We start from the raw sequence: 18,256 nt of genomic DNA, 5'->3' as shown, positions 1-18,256 counted from the left end.
ATCGGCCTGTATGACCCGCATTGCCCCGGACCTTTCTTCCGTTTTAGGATCAATTAAATAGAGGCCTGCGACATTGTTGGGGGGAGGACTCCCTTCTCTCTTGCTTCGTTAAATGTCCTCAACAGCAGTGAGCTCAATATCTCTGGAAACGTCTTATAGAATTCCACCGGGTAGCCATCAGGCCCCGGGGCCTTGCTCGACTGCATGCCCTCCAGGCCCTTGATTATTTCCTCAATCTCAATTGGGACCCCCAGAACCTCCACCACCTTCGGGAACCTCAACTTATCCAAAAATTGCCTCATCCCCTCCACTTAAAAATCCTTAAACACCTTGTTCACCCCCGCTTGGTCCAGGACCGTACTACCGTCTCTACTCTTTACTCCACTTATCTCCCTGGTCGCCTCTCTTTTCCCGAGCTGGTGTGCCAACATTCTGCTTGCCTTTTCCCATACTCATAGATCGCCCCCCTTTGCCTTCCTCAACTGTTCCACTGCTTTCCCTGTGGTCAACAGCCCAATCTCCACCTGTACCTCTGTCGCTCCCTCAGGAGCCCGCGTCCGGGGCCTCCGAGTATCTCCTGTCCACCTGGCGTATCTCCTCCACTAATCTATCCTCTCAGCCCGCTCCACCTTTTCTCTGTGGGCCCGTATCGAGATTAATTCCCCTCTGACTACTGCCTTCAAAGCTTCCCAGACCGTCGCTGCAGAGACCTCCCCCGTATAGTTTGTTTCCAGGTAGTTCTGGATGGACTTGTTAACCCGCCCACAAACCGCCTCGTCCGCTAGCAACCCAACATCCAGTCTCCACAGCGGGCGTTGCCCTCTCTCCACACTAACCCGTAGATCCACCCAGTGCGGGGCATGATCTGACACTGAAATAGCTGAATACTCAGTATCCACCACCTTCAGTATTAGCGCCCTGCTCAGAACAAAAAAGTCGATGCGAGAGTATACCTTGTGGACATGAGACAAAAAGGAAAACTCCTTCGTCCTCGGCCGTGCAAACCTCCATGGGTCTACACACCCCATCTGTTCCATAAAACCCTTCAATTCCTTTGCCGCAGCCGGCCTCCTCCTTGTCCTGGATATTGACCGGTCCAATTCCGGACCAATGATTGTGTTGAAGTCACCTCCCATGATCAGGTTATGTGACTCTAAGTCTGGGATCTTACCTAACACCCGCCTCATCAATTCCACGTCGTCCCAATTTGGAGCATGTATGTTCACAAGTACCACTTGTACACCCTCCAGCTTCCCACTCACCATTATATACCTAACCTCCTTGTCTGACATGATTCTCTCGGCCTCGAATGCCACTCGTTTGCTGATCAAGATCGCTACTCCTCTGGTCTTTGAGTCTAGTCCGGAGTGGAACACTTGGCTAACCCACCCCTTCCTCAATCTCGTCTGGTCTGTAACCTTTAGGTGTGTCTCTTGTAGCATTGCCACATCTGCCTTCAGTTCCCTCAAATGCGCGAACACGTGAGCCCTCTTGACCGGCCCATTCAGTCCTCGCACGTTCCATGTGATCAGCCTGGATGGAGGGCTTCCACCCCCTTACCCGCCCCCCGCCTAGCCATTGCCCTTTTTAGGCCAGCCTTGGGCTCACACCCCCCGCTTCCTCAAGTCCCCCCTCAGGCTGTCGCCGTTCCCGACCTCCTATTTGTCCCCTAATAACAGTTCCTTTCCTGTCAGCAAAGCAGCTTCCCCTCCCCCCTCGCCCCTTAGCAACAACACTAAAAACCCAATCCACCAAGTCAAGCTCCAGCTCAACACCTGTCCACCCCCCATTGCACTTCCGAGAGTCAGTTGACCCATGCTGACTCGATAGCTCCCAGGCCTGGCACCAAGCAGTCTGCCTCCCTATTGTTCACTCCTCTTTCCCCCCCCACATGAATAAACATTTGAACAGCATCACATTCCTCAATAACAAAACAGGAAAAAAAGAAACAAACACTTTAGAAAAAGTCACCCAAAAAGCAGAACTAAATTCAAAGCCCACCCCCTTCAAACAAGGTCTCTGCAAGACAAAACAACCGTTAACCATCCACACATCCCATTATTTCACATAGAACTATTTAAATTTTTACAATCCAACACCACAAATCACCACCACATAACTTCTCCGATGCTGAAATGTCTTTTAATTCGCCTCCAGCTTCTTTTCTTTAATAAAAGGTTCATACTTCGTCTGGTGTTTCGAAGTAGAAGTCACTTTCTTCATGTGTGACCCACAGACGGGCTGGGTACAGCATCCCGAACTTCACCCCCTTCTTAAAGAGGGTTGTTTTTGCCCGATTGGACCCAGCTCGCCACTTGGCCAAATCCGCTCCCAGGCCCTGATAAATACGCAACTCACAGTTCTCCCACTTGCTGCTCTGTTCTTTCTTGGCCCACCGCAAAACGTGCTCCTTGTCCATAAAATGGTGAAAACGTAACACCATGGCCTTCGGCGGCTCGTTTGCTCGGGGCTTCCTTGCGAGGGCACTGTGCGCTCTGTCCACTTCCAGGGGCCAAGGGAACGCCCCAGCGCCCATCAACTTCTCCAACATGTCTGTCACATAGGCCTTCACATCCGATCCCTCACTGGAAGGCCAACAATTCTGAGATTCTGCCTCCTGGACCTATTCTCCAGGTTCTCCTGCATTCTTTTCTGGCGGTTGTTCAGCATCCCCACCTTGCTTTCCAGCACGGTTTATATACTCCTCATGCTCGGACAACTTTTGTTCGACCTCCTGGATCGCTCTCCCGTGGGTTTCCTGATTCTGAACCACTTGATCAATCGAAACCTTAAATCGGGTTCAGCGTGTCCTTCTTCAGCTTGACGAAGCAATCCTCGAAAAACTTCACCAGCTGCTCCGTCGACCACTGCGCCGTCTCCTCGCAGCCCTTGCCCTCCACCATCCTGTCCAGTGTTACCCAGCTCTGATTGCTTCTCCCTTACAGGACTTTGTCATCTCACCCGGCCACTTCTGGTCCAATTCTCCATACACTGGAGGGGGATTGCTCCTTACTGTCTCCCTCTTCACTGATTTATTCCATAAAATCCGAACAAAACGGGGGGAAAAGGTCCAAAAGTCTGTTACAGGCGGGAGTTATCAAATGTGCGACCTACCCCTCCATGGCCGCCATCGGAAGTCCAACACTATAGTTTATAACTATGTATTCTATGAACCCAGTTCTACTTCTTACTACCCTACATGACCCCCCATCCGCTCCAATAGTGCCCTCATGCAATAATCTTGGAAGGTTCATTCACTTTTCTGGAGCCAATACAAAGGTTTGCCACAGCCCTTAAGTGTTCATTTGTATTTCTCCTTGGTGTTTCAGCAATTCTCAAAGGCATGAAATTTCATGGTGATCCTTCTAGTCGTTTTGGCTTAGTGATCACCCAATTGTCTTCAAAGGGCACACGACCATTGACTCAAACATGGGCTTCGCTGCTGCTTGTTTAGGGAGTTATGCATTACAAACAGGTCCTCTATGCTCCCACAGTTTCTGCACAGCTACCGGTCTCAGCCAATTCCCAACTCCAGAGACATGCTTGCTTTCTGGCTATTCAATGCTGACTGACTACTTACTTCTGTGCGCAAATAAGCACATAGATACATTAAGCAAAGGAACATTTTAACCCCCATAGCCTATTACCATGGTAGTGTGGCATATCTGGGATGTTCCAAATAGCAATGTAAACTAATTATCTTTTTACTTCATCACTGTCTGTGCAGAATCTGCATGTTCTCCCCGTGTCTGTGTGGGTTTCCTCCGGGTGTTCCAGTTTCCTCCCACAGTCCAAAGAAGTGCAGGTTAGGTGGATTGGCCATGCTAAATTACCCTTAGTGTCCTAAAAGGTTAGGTAGGGTTACGGGGATCGGGTGGAGGTGTGGTCTTAAGTAGGATGCTCTTTCCAAGGGCCAATGCAGACTCGATGGGCTGAATGGCCTCCTTCTGCACTGTAAATTCTATGATTCAATGATAACACAATTCTTTGATTCTGCAACCCAGATTAATCATTTATATTTTTAATGACTATGATTTCCTTCTCTCCAGATTTGTTTGTTCTGAATAAGGAATTCCCTTTGCTAATAAGCTGGTTTTACCTGCTTTTCAAGAAGCAATTACATACTTCCACAAAAGATTGAAACTTCCTCAAAAGATTGAAATTATCTAAATGTAGACTTCTGCTCCCATGACAAAGTGTAGAAAAAAACCCTATTCTTTATTGCTTTCACATATCTACCTCTGGCCTTGGAAGATGAATATTGGTAAGAACACTATTCACAACGCCCTAATTACCTGCAAAGACTCGAGCTCAAAGTATCAAATTGCATCTGTGACTTTGTCTATAGAAATCTTTCTGGAACCCACCTCTTCATTCACCTGAGGAAGGAGCAGTGCTCCGAAAGCTAGTGATTCGAAACAAACCAGTTGGACTTTAACCTGGTGTTGTAAGGCTTCTTACTGTGCTCACCCCAGTCTAACACCGGTATCTCCACATCATGACTGACAGGACAGTGGACAGGCAATGGCAGGCATTCAAGGAACATAACATAAGAACATAAGGACATGGGAACTGGGAGCAGGAGTAGGCCATCTGGCCCTTCGAGCCTGCTCTGCCATTCAATGAGATCATGGCTGATCTTTTGTGGACTCAGCTCCACTTTCCTGCCTGAACACCAATAGCCCTTAATCCCTTTATTCTTCAAAAAACTATCATTGTCTTGAAAACATTTAGTGAAGGAGCCTCAGTGCTTCACTGGGCGGGGAATTCCATAGATTCGCAGCCCTTTGGGTGAAGAGGTTCCTCCTAGACTCCGTCCTAAATCTACTTCTCCTTATTTTGAGGTTATGCCCCCTAGTTCTGCTTTCAACTGCCAGTGGAAGCAACTTGCCCGCATCTACCCTATCTATTCCCTTCAGAATTTTGTGTGTTTCTGTGGGAGCCCCCTGCATCCTTCTGGATTCCTACGAGTGCAGTCCCAGTCTACTCAACCTCTCCTCGTAACCCATCTTCCTCAACTCTGGGATTAGACTAGTGAATCTCCTCTGCACACCCTCCAGCGCCAGTACGTCCGTTCTCAGGTAAGGAGACCAAAACTGTACACAATATTCCAGGTGTGGCCTCACTAACACCTTATACAGTTGCAGCATAACCTCCCTAGTCTTAAACTCCATCCCTCTAGCAATGAAGGACAAAAGTCCATTCGCCTTCTTAATCACCTGTTGCACCTGCAAACTAACTTTGTGTGACTCATGCACTAGGCCACCCAGGTCCATCAGCACAGCAGCATGTTTTAATATTTTATCATTTAAATAATAATCCCTTTTGTTGTTATTCCTACCAAAACGGATAACCTCACATTTGTCAACATTGTATTCCATCTGCGAGACCCTACCCCATTCACTTAACCTATCCAAATCCCTCTGCAGACTTCCAGTATCCTCTGCACTTTTTGCTTTACCACTTATCTTAGTGTCGTCTGCAAACTTGGACACATTGCCCTTGGTCCCCAATTCCAAATCATCTATGTAAATTGTGAACAGTTGTGGGCCCAACACTGATCCCTGAGGGACACCACTAGCTACTGATTGCCAACCAGAGAAACACCCATTAATCCCCACTCTTTGCTTTCTATTAATTAACCAATCCTCTATCCATGCTACTACTTTCCCCTTAATGCCATGCATCTTTATCTTATGCAACAACCTTTTGTGTGGCACCTTGTCAAAAGCTTTCTGGAAATCCAGATATACCATATCCATTGGCTCCCCGTTGTCTACCGCACTGGTAATGTCCTCAAAAAATTCCATTAAATTAGTTAGGCACGACCTGCCCTTTATGAGCCCATGCTGTATCTGTCCAATGGAACGAATAGGTGAACTCCAAAAGTTGTTTATTCCTATTTGGCGCAAGAGTAGAAAGGGAACTGTGGCCAAACCATGGCTTCGAAGGGAAATTAGAGATAGTGTTAGATTCAAAGAAGAGGCATACAAATTAGCAAGAAAAAATAATAGACCCGAGGATTGGGAACAGTTTAAAATTTAGCAAAGGCAGATCAAGGGATTGATTAAGAAGGGGAAAATACAATTTGAAAGTAAACTAGTGGGGAACATAAAAACTGACTGTAAAAGTTTCTACAGGTATGTAAAGAGAAAAAGATTGAGAAAATTAACATAGGTCCCTTACAGTCAGAAACAAGGGAATTCAATACAGGGAATAAAGAAAACGCTGAAGAACTAAATTCGCACTTAGCTTCTGTCGTCACTTTTTGCCAGGATAGAGGGGTCAATTACTAGGGGGCATAGGTTTAAGGTGCGAGGGGCAAGGTTTAGAGGAGATGTACGAGGCTAGTGGGTGCCTGGAACTCGCTGCCGGAGGAGGTGGTAGAAGCAGGGACGATAGTGACATTTAAGGGGCATCTTGACAAATACATGAATAAGATGGGAATAGAGGGATACGGACCCAGGAAGTGTAGACGATTTTAGTTTAGACGGGCTGCATGGTCGGCACAGGCTTGGAGGGCCGAAGGGCCTGTTCCTGTGCTGTACTTTTCTTTGTTCTTTGTCACAAAGGAAAACATGGGTTCCCCATGGTAGCCTTATGCAGAAAGTAAGGAGGCATGGGATAGTGGGGAATTTGGCCAGTTGGATAACAAACTGGCTAACCGATAGGAGTCAGAGAGTGGTGGTGGATGGCAAATATTCAGCCTGGAGCCCAGTTACCAGTGGTGTACCACAGGGATCAGTTCTGGGTCCTCTGCTGTTGTGATTTTCATTAATGACTTGGATGAGGGAGTTGAAGGGTGGGTCAGTAAATTTGCAGACGATACGAAGATTGGTGGAGTTGTGGATAGTAAGGAGGGCTGTTGTCGGCTGCAAAGAGACATAGATAGGATGCAGAGCTGGGCTGAGAAGTGGCAGATGGAGTTTAACCCTGAAAAGTGTGAGGTTGTCCATTTTGGAAGGACAAATATGAATGCGGAATACAGGGTTAACGGTAGGGTTCTTGGCAATGTGGAGGAGCAGAGAGATCTTGGGGTCTATGTTCATAGATCTTTGAAAGTTGCCACTCAAGTGGATAGAGCTGTGAAGAAGGCCTATGGTGTGCTAGCGTTCATTAGCAGAGGGATTGAATTTAAGAGCTGTGAAGTGATGATGCAGCTGTACAAAACCTTGGTACGGCCACATTTGGAGTACTGTGCGCTGTTCTGGTTGCCTCATTTTAGGAAGGATGTGGAAGGTGCAAAGGAGATTTACCAGGATGTTGCCTGGAATGGAGAGTAGGTCTTACGAGGAAAGGTTGAGGGTGCTAGGCCTTTTCTCATTAGAACAGAGAAGGATGAGGGGCGACTTGATAGAGGTTTATAAGATGATCAGGGGAATAGATAGAGTAGACAGTCAGAGACTTTTTCCCCGGGTGGAACAGACCATTACAAGGGGACATAAATTTAAGGTGAATGGTGGAAGATATAGGGGGGGATGTCAGAGGTAGGTTCTTTACCCAGAAAGTAGTGGCGCATGGAATGCACTGCCTGTTGAAGTAGTTGAGTCGGAAACATTAGGGACCTTCAAGCGGCTATTAATAGGTACATGGATTACGGTAGAATGCTCGGGTGTAGATTGATTTGTTCTTAATCTAGGACAAGTTCGGCACAACATCGTGGGCCGAAGAGCCTGTTCTGTGCTGTATTTTTCTATGTTTTATGCTGCCCTTGCTCATGTATTTGCTTTGTTTGGCCCCTTGTTCCGCACTGTAACCAATCACGGTTTGTCGATGTACCATTTGTCAATGTTCTCTGTTGATTATTCTTTTGTCTACCATGTACGTATTGTGTACGCTTCCTCGGCCACAGAAAAATACTTTTCACTGTACTTCGGTACATGTGACAATAAATCAAATCAAATCAAAATCAAATCAATTCCAAGCTTGTTTGATTTGCATTCGCAATTGGGTTGTTTATCAATCAGATGCTTCCATTTATCTAACATTTAACACTAATTCCTAAAACTATATTCTAATACATGAATTATGAGCTAGATATTCAAAACATTAACAGAACTGAAACTGCAAGACAAATTCACACAGAATATCAGTCTTTCCACTACCATTAACACCATATATTTTATGTTAAACAATAACCTGGGACTTCCAAATTTTGCATACGGAAAGCAACACTTTGGCACAGCGCTGGACTGGAAAGGCGTGGTGACACCACACTAAACAAAACAAAACAAAGTTCACTCAGGCAACATGGTATTAAAATTATTTTGCTTATAGTGAAAGAAAAGATTCTCACATTTGAGATGTTTAGTCTACGGAGCTGAAAATAAGTTTCTCAGTTACCTGCTGTAGCCACTATTACATTCACTTTATATCCAATAAAATTCAGGATGCAATTTCAAAGCAGTAGTCCCACTGCACGATTACAAAAATAATTCATTCACTGCACAATAGACCATAGGAACAGAATTAGGCCTTTCAGCCCCTCGAGCCAAGTCCACCAGTCAGATAGATCCTGGCTGATTGATACCTCAATTCCATTTGCTGGCCTTTGCAGTTGCGAAGGTTACTTATTTATGCCACTCAGATCACATGCTTTTCAGCAATTCCATAGCAAGTTCCAGGCTGTGGTGCATGTGCATAGGGGTGGCATATACATAGGGGCGGCACGGTGACACAGTGATTAGCACTGCTGCACAGCGCCAGGGTCCCGGGTTCAATTCCAGCCTCTATCAAGTAGCCCCTCTTCCTTCTCCGTTCTCAGATTGATCTCCCAGTGTCTACATGGGTTTCCCCCAGGTGTTCTAGTTTCACCCCACAGTCCAAAGAACTGCACGTTAGGTTAAGGGGTTATTGGGATGTGACAGGGAGTGGACTTGGCTGAAGTGCTCTTTCAGGGGGTTGGTGCAGACTTTTTTTTAAAGTTTTGTATATTTATTAGTTTTAAGTTGTTACACAACCAACACAGTTATCACCTAAGTGAAAAGGGCATTTACAAATACATCAAGATTCCACCATTCCTCATCCTTTCCTTCTGAATTTCTTTCTATGCATTTTAGTCAATATCCAGTCCCTCGTCAATACACATTTGACTGGTAACAAACAAACGTTTTGGTGGTGTCAGTCTCAACTGGGCTTGCTGAATCAGAGTGGCCAATGGTGATATTCACTTCTTTAATATTTTACTTGCAGCCTTGGTCGTTTTGACAGCAGATTCCTTCTTGGTAACACCTTTGATCACACTTACATCCACGGCTTGTCTCATGTCACAGACAGCGAAACGACCAAGAGGTGGGTATTCAGAGAAGCTCTCCACACACATGGGCTTGGATGGGGTCATATCTACGATGGCTGCATCTCCAGACTTAATGAATTTTGGACTACCTTCCAACTTCTTGCCAGAACGACGATCAATCTTCTCCTTTAAGTGACTAAACTTACAGGCAATGTGAGCAGTATGGCAACCAAGTACTGGGGAATAGCCAGCAGCAATTTGTCCAGGGTGGTTCAGGACAATAACCTGTGCAACAAAGGAAGATGCTTCCATTGGTGGATCTACTTTGCTGTCACCAGTAACATTACCCCGACGGATATCTTTAACAGAAACGTTCTTCACATTGAAACCAACATTGTCACCAGGTAAGGCTTCCGAAAGGGCTTCATGATGCATTTCCACAGATTTCACTTCAGTGACAAGATTGGCAGGAGAAAAGTGCACCAACATACCAGGTTTCATAATACCGGTCTCAACACGACCCACTGGTACTGTACCAATACCACCAATCTTGTGGACATCCTGCAAGGTGAGACAAAGTGGTTTGTTTACAGGGCGTTCTGGAGGTAGAATGTGGTCGAGGGTCTCCAAAAGAGTGTGTCCAGTGACCTTGCCCTCTTTCCTAGTAATCTCCCAACCTTTGAACCAGGACATATTTGCACCGGTTTCCAACATATTGTCACCATTCCAACCAGAGATGGGGACAAAAGCAACAGTATTTGGATTATAGCCTATCTTCTTGATGTATGTGGTGACTTCCTTTGCGATTTCCTCGTATCGTTTTGCGCTGTATGGTGGCTCAGTAGAGTCCATCTTGTTGATACCAATAATGAGCTGCTTCACACCCAGGGTGTAGGCCAGCAGAGCATGCTCTCTAGTTTGTCCATTCTTTGATATACCAGCTTCAAACTCACCCACACCAGCAGCAACAATCAGCACAGCACAGTCAGCCTGTGATATCCCAGCAATCATATTCTTGATAAAGTCCCTGTGTCCAGGGGCATCAATGATGGTGATGTAGTACTTTGAAGTTTCAAATTTCCAGAGGGAGATGTCTATGGTAATACCACGTTCAGCCTTCAGCTTATCCAAGACCCAGGCATATTTGAAGGATCCTTTGCCCATCTCTGCTGCTTCCTTTTCAAATTTCTCAATGGTTCTCTTATCAATTCCACCACATTTGTAAATGAGATGGCCAGTGGTTGTAGATTTACCGGAGTCGACATGTCCAATGACAACAATGTTGATGTGCACCTTTTCCTTGCCCATTTTCAAGTCAGCGTGAATTCGTTCAGCGGTGGAGCTGCAAACCTCCCTTCGGTTGACTTGGAGACTAAAGGCGGTTGGTGCAGACTTGATGGGCTTTCTGCACTGTAGGGACTCTATGACATTTGCATGCAATAAAGGACAAATTAAGGCAATCAGTGAAAACGAAAACTCAAGGAACTGAAAGTGGTAAAATGCCACAAATTAGCCAGCTCAAATGACAGAAACATTATTTTTCATATGTATGCTTCTAAATCACTCTTGGGCCCAATTTCAGCTCTTTATTCATCAAATAAATAAAAGTTAAAAAGACTCAAGAATTAACATTTCTGGGAGGGGGAGGGGGGGGGGGGGAAAGAGACTGGAGTTCCCTATTTTAATAAAACAGAAAGTTGCACCAAATATTCCATTCAATGTTAGTACACTTTTGTTGAATAAAGCCAGTGTCTAAATGTGAACAGAACAGACGTTTTCATTTCTTCAGTTAGCTTTACTTTTGATGAAAACTATCTTCCAAAAAGCATTTTTATACAATCATAAAGGGAGGTCAAGAGAAAACAGGGAACTATATACCAGTGAGCCTAATGCCGGTAGTAGAAAGTTGTTAGAGTCCATTATCAAGGATTTCAGAGCACAGGATTTGGAAAGCAGTGGTATAATCAGACAAAGTCAACATGGGTTTAGGAAAGGGAAACCATGCTTGACAAATCCACTGGAATTCTTTGAAGATGTAACTAGTAGAGTTGACCAGGGAGAACCAGTGGATGTGGTTTATTTAGACTTTCAGAAGGCTTTAAACAAGGCCTCACATAGCAGATTATTATGTAAAGTTAAAGCTCATGGGATTGTGGGTGGTGTCTGGTGAAGGATAGAAAGCTGGTTAACAGACAGGAAGCAAAAAGTTGGAATAAATGGGTCTTTTTCTGATTGGCAGGCAGTGACTAGTGGGGTACCGCAGAGATCTGTGCTAGGACCCCAAATGTTCACATTCTATATTAATGATTTGGATGAGGGAACTAAATGCATTCGCTCCAAATTTGCAGATGATACAAAGGTGTGTGGGAAGGCGAGCTGTGAGGGGGATGCAGAGGTGCTTCAGTGGGATTTGAACAGGCTGATTGAGTGAGCATTTGCATGGCAAATGGAGTATAATGTGGATAAAGGCGAGGTTACCTGCTTCGGTAGCAAAAATAGGAAGGTAGATTATTATTTGAATGGATGTAAATTGAGAGGTGTGGATACTCAGCGATACCGTGGTGTCCTTGTGCATCAGTCACTGAAAGTAAGCATGCAGTTACAGCAGGCAGGAAAGAAGGCAAATGGTATATTGACTTTTATAGCGAGAGGATCGGAGTATAGGAATAGGGGTAGGGTTGTTTTATTGCAATTGTAGAGGGCATTGGTGAGGCCACACCTGATGTATTGTGTGCAGTTTTGTTGTCCTTATCTGAGGAAGGATGTTCTTGGAGGGAGTGCAGCGATGGTTCACCAGGCTGATTCCCGGGTTGGCAGGAATGTTATATGAACAGAGACTAAGTCGGTTAGAATTATATTCATTGAAGTTTAGAAGAGCAAGAGGGGACCTCAAAGAAACTTATGAAATTCTAACAGTATTAGACAGGGTAGATTCAGAAAGAATGCTCCCGATGGCGGGAGAGTCCAGAACTGGGATTCATAGTTAGAGGATAAGGGCCTTTTTGGACTGAGAAGAGGAGACAGTTTTTCACCCAGAGGGTGATGAATCAGTGAAATTCACAACCACAGAAAGTAGTTTGAGGCCAAAACGTTGTGTAATTTCAAGAGGGAATTAGATACAGCTCTTGGGGCTGAAGGGATCAAGGGATATGGGGGAAAGCAGGATCAGGATATTGAACTTGATGATCAGCATGATCAATATGAATTGCAAAGCAGGCTCAAAAGGACCAAATGGCCCCCTCCTGCTCCTGTTTTCCATGTATGTTTCTATGTATAAGAATGGTTACAGCACAAGGCCATTCCACATGTTGCACTCATTCCAGCTTTCTGCAACGGCAAGTGTGTGAAGGTCCCACCCTTTCTCCACAACCCTGCAAATCACTTCTCTTCAGATAATTATCCAATTCCCTTTTGAAAATAATTGAACTTGCTTTCAGCACACTCTCCGTCAATGCATCCCAAATGCTAACTACTTGCTGTGTTGAGATCTTTCACATCATGCCAATCATCTAAATTGGTGTCCTCTGGTTCTTGACCTTTCTGCCAACAGGAATGAACAGTCTCTCCCTACCTACTCTGCCTAGGCATCTTATGACTCCTCTATCAAATAGTTCCTCACTATTCTCTTTTGTAATGGGAACGTCAGCTTCTCCAATCTATCAACATAACTGCAGTCCATTATCCCTAGAACATTCTAGCACCCTTTCTGAATTCTTCACATCCTTCCTAAAATTAGTCCAATATTCCAATTTGGGCTGAGCTAGTGTGTTATAAAAGGTTAACCATAACTTCCTTGCTTTTTGCGCTCTCTGCATTAATTTATAAAGACTAGAATTCGGAATTCTTTTAAAACACTTTCTTAACCTACCAAATCGGTAGGCTGGATGGCAGGTTTGAGATATGGAGTGACGCCTGTGGTGGGCCGCATCTCAAACAACGACGAATCAAACTACAGGAGGGAGATAAAGCACTTGGTTGCATGGTGTACCGAAAACAACCGCTCTCTAAATGTTGGAAAGATTAAGGAACTGATCATCGACTTCAGGAAGCGCAGCACGACACACACTCCAGTCTGCATCAAAGTCTCCGAAGTGGAGATGGTCGATAGCTTTAAGTTCCTGGGGGTCACCATCACCAACAGTCTGTCCTGGTCCACTCACGCTCTCACGCTGATACAACAGTCAAGAAAGCCCAACAACGTCTCTACTTCCTACGGAAGCTAAAGAAATTTGGCATGTCTGCATCGACTCTCACAAACTTCTACAGATGTGCGATAGAGAGCATCCTATCCAGCTGCATCACAGCCTGGTATGACAACTGCTCGGTTCAAGATCGCAAGAAGCTGCAGACTGTGGTGAACTCAGCCCAACGCATCACACAAACTTGCCACCACCACATTGATTCTGTATACACCTCTTGCTGCATCAGGAAGGCAAACAGCATTATCAGAGACCCTTCCAACCCAGGCATTGCCTTCTTCCAGACCATTCCATCAGGCAGAAGGTACAGAAGTCTGAAGACTCACACATCCAGACATAGGAACAGCTTCTTCCCCGCAGCTACAAGACTCCTCAACGACTCCCCCTCGGACTGATCAGTTCCCTGTAAGAATACTATTCACGACACCCTGTGCTGCTCTTGCTCCTGTATTTGCTTTGTTTGGCCCTTTATTCCGCACTGTAACCAATCACTGTTTTGTCAATGTACCATTTGTCAATTTGTCAATGTTCCCTGTTGATTATTCTTGTGTCTACTATATATGTACTGTGTACATTCCTCGGCCGCAGAAAAATACTTTTCACTGTACTTCGGTACATGTGACAATAAATCAAATCAAAATATAAGAATTTTAAGAGGACTAATTTTTTTAAAAATTAGAAATAAAACTAAAAACATGAGGATATTGTATAAATGGTAGCAATAGCAAAACCTTTGAAGCTTAAAAACATATAACAGTATGAAACCTTGACTAAACATTTTCTTTTCTGAAGACTGCGAATAGTCTCAACCGTTACAAGATTTTTAAAGAACAGTCTGCTCATAACGCCTGTTCTTTAATCATTAATCAATTTTACATTGAAAGATTGAAGTACATCTAATTCAGCTAGTTCATGCTTTATACATTAGAATCCTATTATCTTAATCACCATTGTTTCATTGCTCAAGCATCAAACATAGTGTATGACAATAACTAACCCATTATTACAGACATGCTCAACAACTAGTATTTACGAGCAGTCTTTGCTGTGATTGTGCACTGTGCACTGCCAAATAAAAAAGAATGCAGCTGGCTCCACTGTTAAATGTTAGCGATCTCCTTTATAACAAACAGCATAATCCATTCAATAAACTGTGGTATCTTTAAAGCCTACTTTAAGGAACTGGCATATTCATGTTCTTCCAAGGAGAGGCATTATAAAATAATGGGGAATGAAAGACAATACATTTGGGGCACTTGTTGGTCAAAAATCTCTCCCTCGCTAGGTATACCACAGCTCGACATTCTCTGCCCAAAAAACGCCACTCAATCAATTAATCTCACTTTAGGACATTTCCCAATAAGCAGCCTCAGAGTGAGACCAGCAACTTAAGTGTCAAATGGGATTGTTTATATAGTGTGAGCATTCATTACGATTACTCTAGGAATTGGGGTTGAATTTAAACGCAGTAATAAAAGAAAAGGATCGTCTAACTCATTGGGGCATCCTCTCCCTGCATCAGTGTGCTGTTACAGAGGTGACGTTGAGAAAGGTGCAAGTAGTCTGAAGGAAAACATACCGCAGATCACTCATACACCCAGCTTTCTAAAATTGGCATTGCCTGTAACTTACCAGCATGATGCTGGCTAACTGGCAGAGAAATGGTTTTGACCCAGAGAGTCATAGAAACTGGGAAAGAGAATTGGAAAGCACAAAAAAAAAAAATCACCTCACTCTAATTCCTAAAAGGGCAACTCATCAGAATGGTGCAACCGTTCAGATTCAATAGAAATAAATTTGCTGTTCTTCCCCAGCTGCATATATAACATACAGAAGTAGTGTTTTATCCAAGGTCATGCAGCTTTGCAGCAGTAGCCCTGCCCAGTCTGAGTTGCTGCTCTCACTGCAATGAACAAAGCTGCTTTGGGTTTCAAGGGCTCTTCCTCATCAAGGTCATTGGGACAGCCTCAAGACAAGAAATCATAGCTTGTTTTTTAAACTGTCAAAATAAGTGAATCTTTTAAAACCGGATAATGGGGCGCACATAAACTTGCTGTTGATTTGGTTTTGCCTCTATCTAAAATTATCATGGAATTTGCTTGATTTTTAAGAATTCTTCAAACGCCTTAAAGAAGCCGTCAAAAAGTAAGTGTTGCATTTTTCCAGATGACATTGGAGGAGGAAAGTTAGCAGCAGAGTCACCACCTGGTACTCACACATGAAATTACGGTGAAAAGCCCCTAGTCGCCACACTCCGGCACCTGTTCTGGTACATAGAGGGAGAATTCAGAATGTCCAATTCACGTCTTTCGGGATTGTGGGAGGAAACCGGAGCACCCGGAGGAAACACATGCAGACACAGTGAGAACGTGCAGACTCCGCATATGTGAAACCATGAACATGAATAAGAATACAATTTGAACTACAAATTCTGCTCAAACTTAACTCATTGAGAAATTTTTAAAAATACAATTGTTTTCATGAAATTCATGCAATTTTTGTGGATACAGAACGCAACAAGATTTCTTAAGTCAGTCTACAATGAGGCCTGTTTCTAAGTTGGCAACTAACAATCAAGAACTTCCCTGATCAGAAGGGTTCCACTTTACCCGAGTGGCCGAGAGTATTTTGGAATTGGTATCAATTGCCTGGTGGCTATTGAAAGCAATCCAGAAAATTTTAAAATGTCACTTTAAGCAAATACATGAATATATGCAATTATTTGTACACAGAAGCTCATGGTTTATTGTGGATTTCTCAACGTAATGACACAAGATGTAAACTAATACAGACATGGGTCACGCAGTGCAATTTGTTCAGAAGGATTTCCCCACCAGATTTGCCTCTCAGTCAGAGGCAGTTCCTCCTTGCTGCCCTACTGCACTCATCCAGTCCCACCTCACCCGCCATCCCAGAATCTCTCAGCAGGTACGGCGAACCAGCTGCAGCGGGAGTACTTGCAGAGGTGACTCCGAATAGCGGAATGGCGACTGCAGTGCCCCTCTCTGGTGATTTGCGCAGTAGGAGGTTCAGAGAGCTGAGCAGCAGCTGCCCCAGAGGTAGGTTTGACGCGAGTGGGCAGGGAAAATATAGGCACCTTGGCAGGGTGCAGGGGCGGTGCAAGGCAGTTATACCGGGATAAAGCATGCGCAGGTGGCACTCACCTTGCCTGACACATGAGTAGAGAGCTGGGAGGGAACCAACAGCGCCGCAGCCTCTTCCCTGCACCACCTGCTAACTGGTTGACGAGGACCGGGTGTCAGCAGCTCCGGCTCATCATTTCCTGGGCAGCGGCCAAGGAATCCCAATCCACTTCCATGACCGGGATCCGCTGCCCCGTCGCTGTAGAGCTGCAGCTGATGACCCCGGTAAGGAGGGCAGACAGCTGTCTCTATCCAGAACCCTCCAGCTGCAGCTTAGAAAGCGACACTGAGTCACCGGGTGTAAATTAAATAAAGGCAAAATCCCATGCCCGTGATGATCTGCCAAATTCTTGTCACTTTATTTTTTTCAAACTTATTACTTGAATATAGTCCCAATCTTATTGAGAAATCCATCAGTGAATAACAGGCAAACTGCACGGGGCAGGTCAGTTAGTTGTCTCGATCTCTCTGTCTCTAATGGCTTCGTTCTTTAGGAAAGCAGCTCCCCATTCAGACCCCGTTTCCTAAAGTCAATCATTCCGTGCCGTCCACTTCCACTGGCTTCTCCAGGAAAATGAGCAGCCAGAGTTGGCAACCCTACTGATCAGGTTTTTTTAAAGAAGATAACTGGTGAACAAATGGCCAAGCTACCTAGAACCAAAACTGATGCTTTCATCTCCCTTGCCAATCCCAGAAAGCCAAGCCTTCAGTGAGATTTACAGGTGCAAATCTAAAATTGATCCCATTTCACACCTTAATTTTTGAACCTCAACCAACGTATATTGTTCGCAAAACTCTATTTCCGTCCTTGGACTTTGCTCCACTTTCTGCTTTAAGAATTCATCAAGAGGAGCCTCATTCATTTGCATGTTTGAGCCATCACGGACTTTAGATGAGCATTCTCATCAGTCTCTTGGCTTCAGTGACCAAGCATTGACCCTCCAATGGTCGATCTAAAACATGCCCAACTCCACACTGTTGGCAGGACTAAGATTCCAGGAATGGCCTCCAGGAATGATAAGGAACATTATCCATCCCGCAAAATGAGAACCATTCATCCATGGACCTTCCAGGCAGCAATGTGCTGTTGTCTGCTTCTTTTGTGTCAAGTTAATGATATCAGAAGAAAGCATTACCATTTTTGGTCCCTCTTAGGGTTATCAGAATTTTCAATAGGGGTCATGTGAGTAAGACTGTTAGTTTAAATTTTGATCACCTCAAAAGCAAGCACAAAAATAATTCATAAGAGTAACATGCAGCAGTTGTGCAGTGAAATAATCATGTCAAGTGGGAGAGAGGAGAGGGAGCTTCAATACATACCTCTACCATCTTTTATTTTAAAACTAACACATAAAAAGCTGGTAATCATTGGGCTGAATAAACCGGTTCTGTTTTTCTTAAAAAGATCAAAGACACCAATTCACCAAATAATCTGTTTGCAGAAAACATCTACACACTGGAATTTAATTATCCATTGTACAACTATAAAAGTCATTTGTTGAATAACAATAGAGTTACCTCTAAGGATTTTATCATTTTATTTTGATGCGGGGGGGGGGGGGGGGAAAGTGTTTAGAAAGATTTATTATATTTGTCCCGAAATAAAAGGATAATATTAATAATGTCCCATCATTTTCTCCCTCCCATGTCCAACTTTGAATCACAATTATTTCTCATGA

The 18,256-nt window shown here is 44.4% G+C and overlaps 1 protein-coding gene and 1 pseudogene across 8 annotated transcripts in view; both read right to left on the bottom strand.

The window, feature by feature from the left end:
- Nucleotides 1–18,256, bottom strand: part of mark1 (MAP/microtubule affinity-regulating kinase 1) — a 323,583-nt gene that overhangs the window by 286,041 nt on the left and 19,286 nt on the right. Inside the window, exon 4 of one of the 8 annotated variants that reach the window (XM_072509537.1) lies at nt 10,413–10,656. The exons of the other annotated variants lie outside the window; for them this stretch is intronic. Within the exon in view, the coding sequence (XP_072365638.1) occupies nt 10,546–10,656 (111 nt within the window). The 3' untranslated portion in view covers nt 10,413–10,545. Of the gene's footprint in view, nt 1–10,412; nt 10,657–18,256 lie in introns of those variants that run through there. 8 annotated transcript variants of the gene reach the window in all.
- Nucleotides 9,064–10,633, bottom strand: LOC140425376 (elongation factor 1-alpha 1 pseudogene; annotated as a pseudogene).

This window comes from Scyliorhinus torazame, chromosome 1, assembly GCF_047496885.1.
Source record: "Scyliorhinus torazame isolate Kashiwa2021f chromosome 1, sScyTor2.1, whole genome shotgun sequence".
Taxonomy (NCBI): Eukaryota; Metazoa; Chordata; class Chondrichthyes; order Carcharhiniformes; family Scyliorhinidae; genus Scyliorhinus; species Scyliorhinus torazame.
This window is presented reverse-complemented; position numbering and strand designations above follow the sequence as displayed.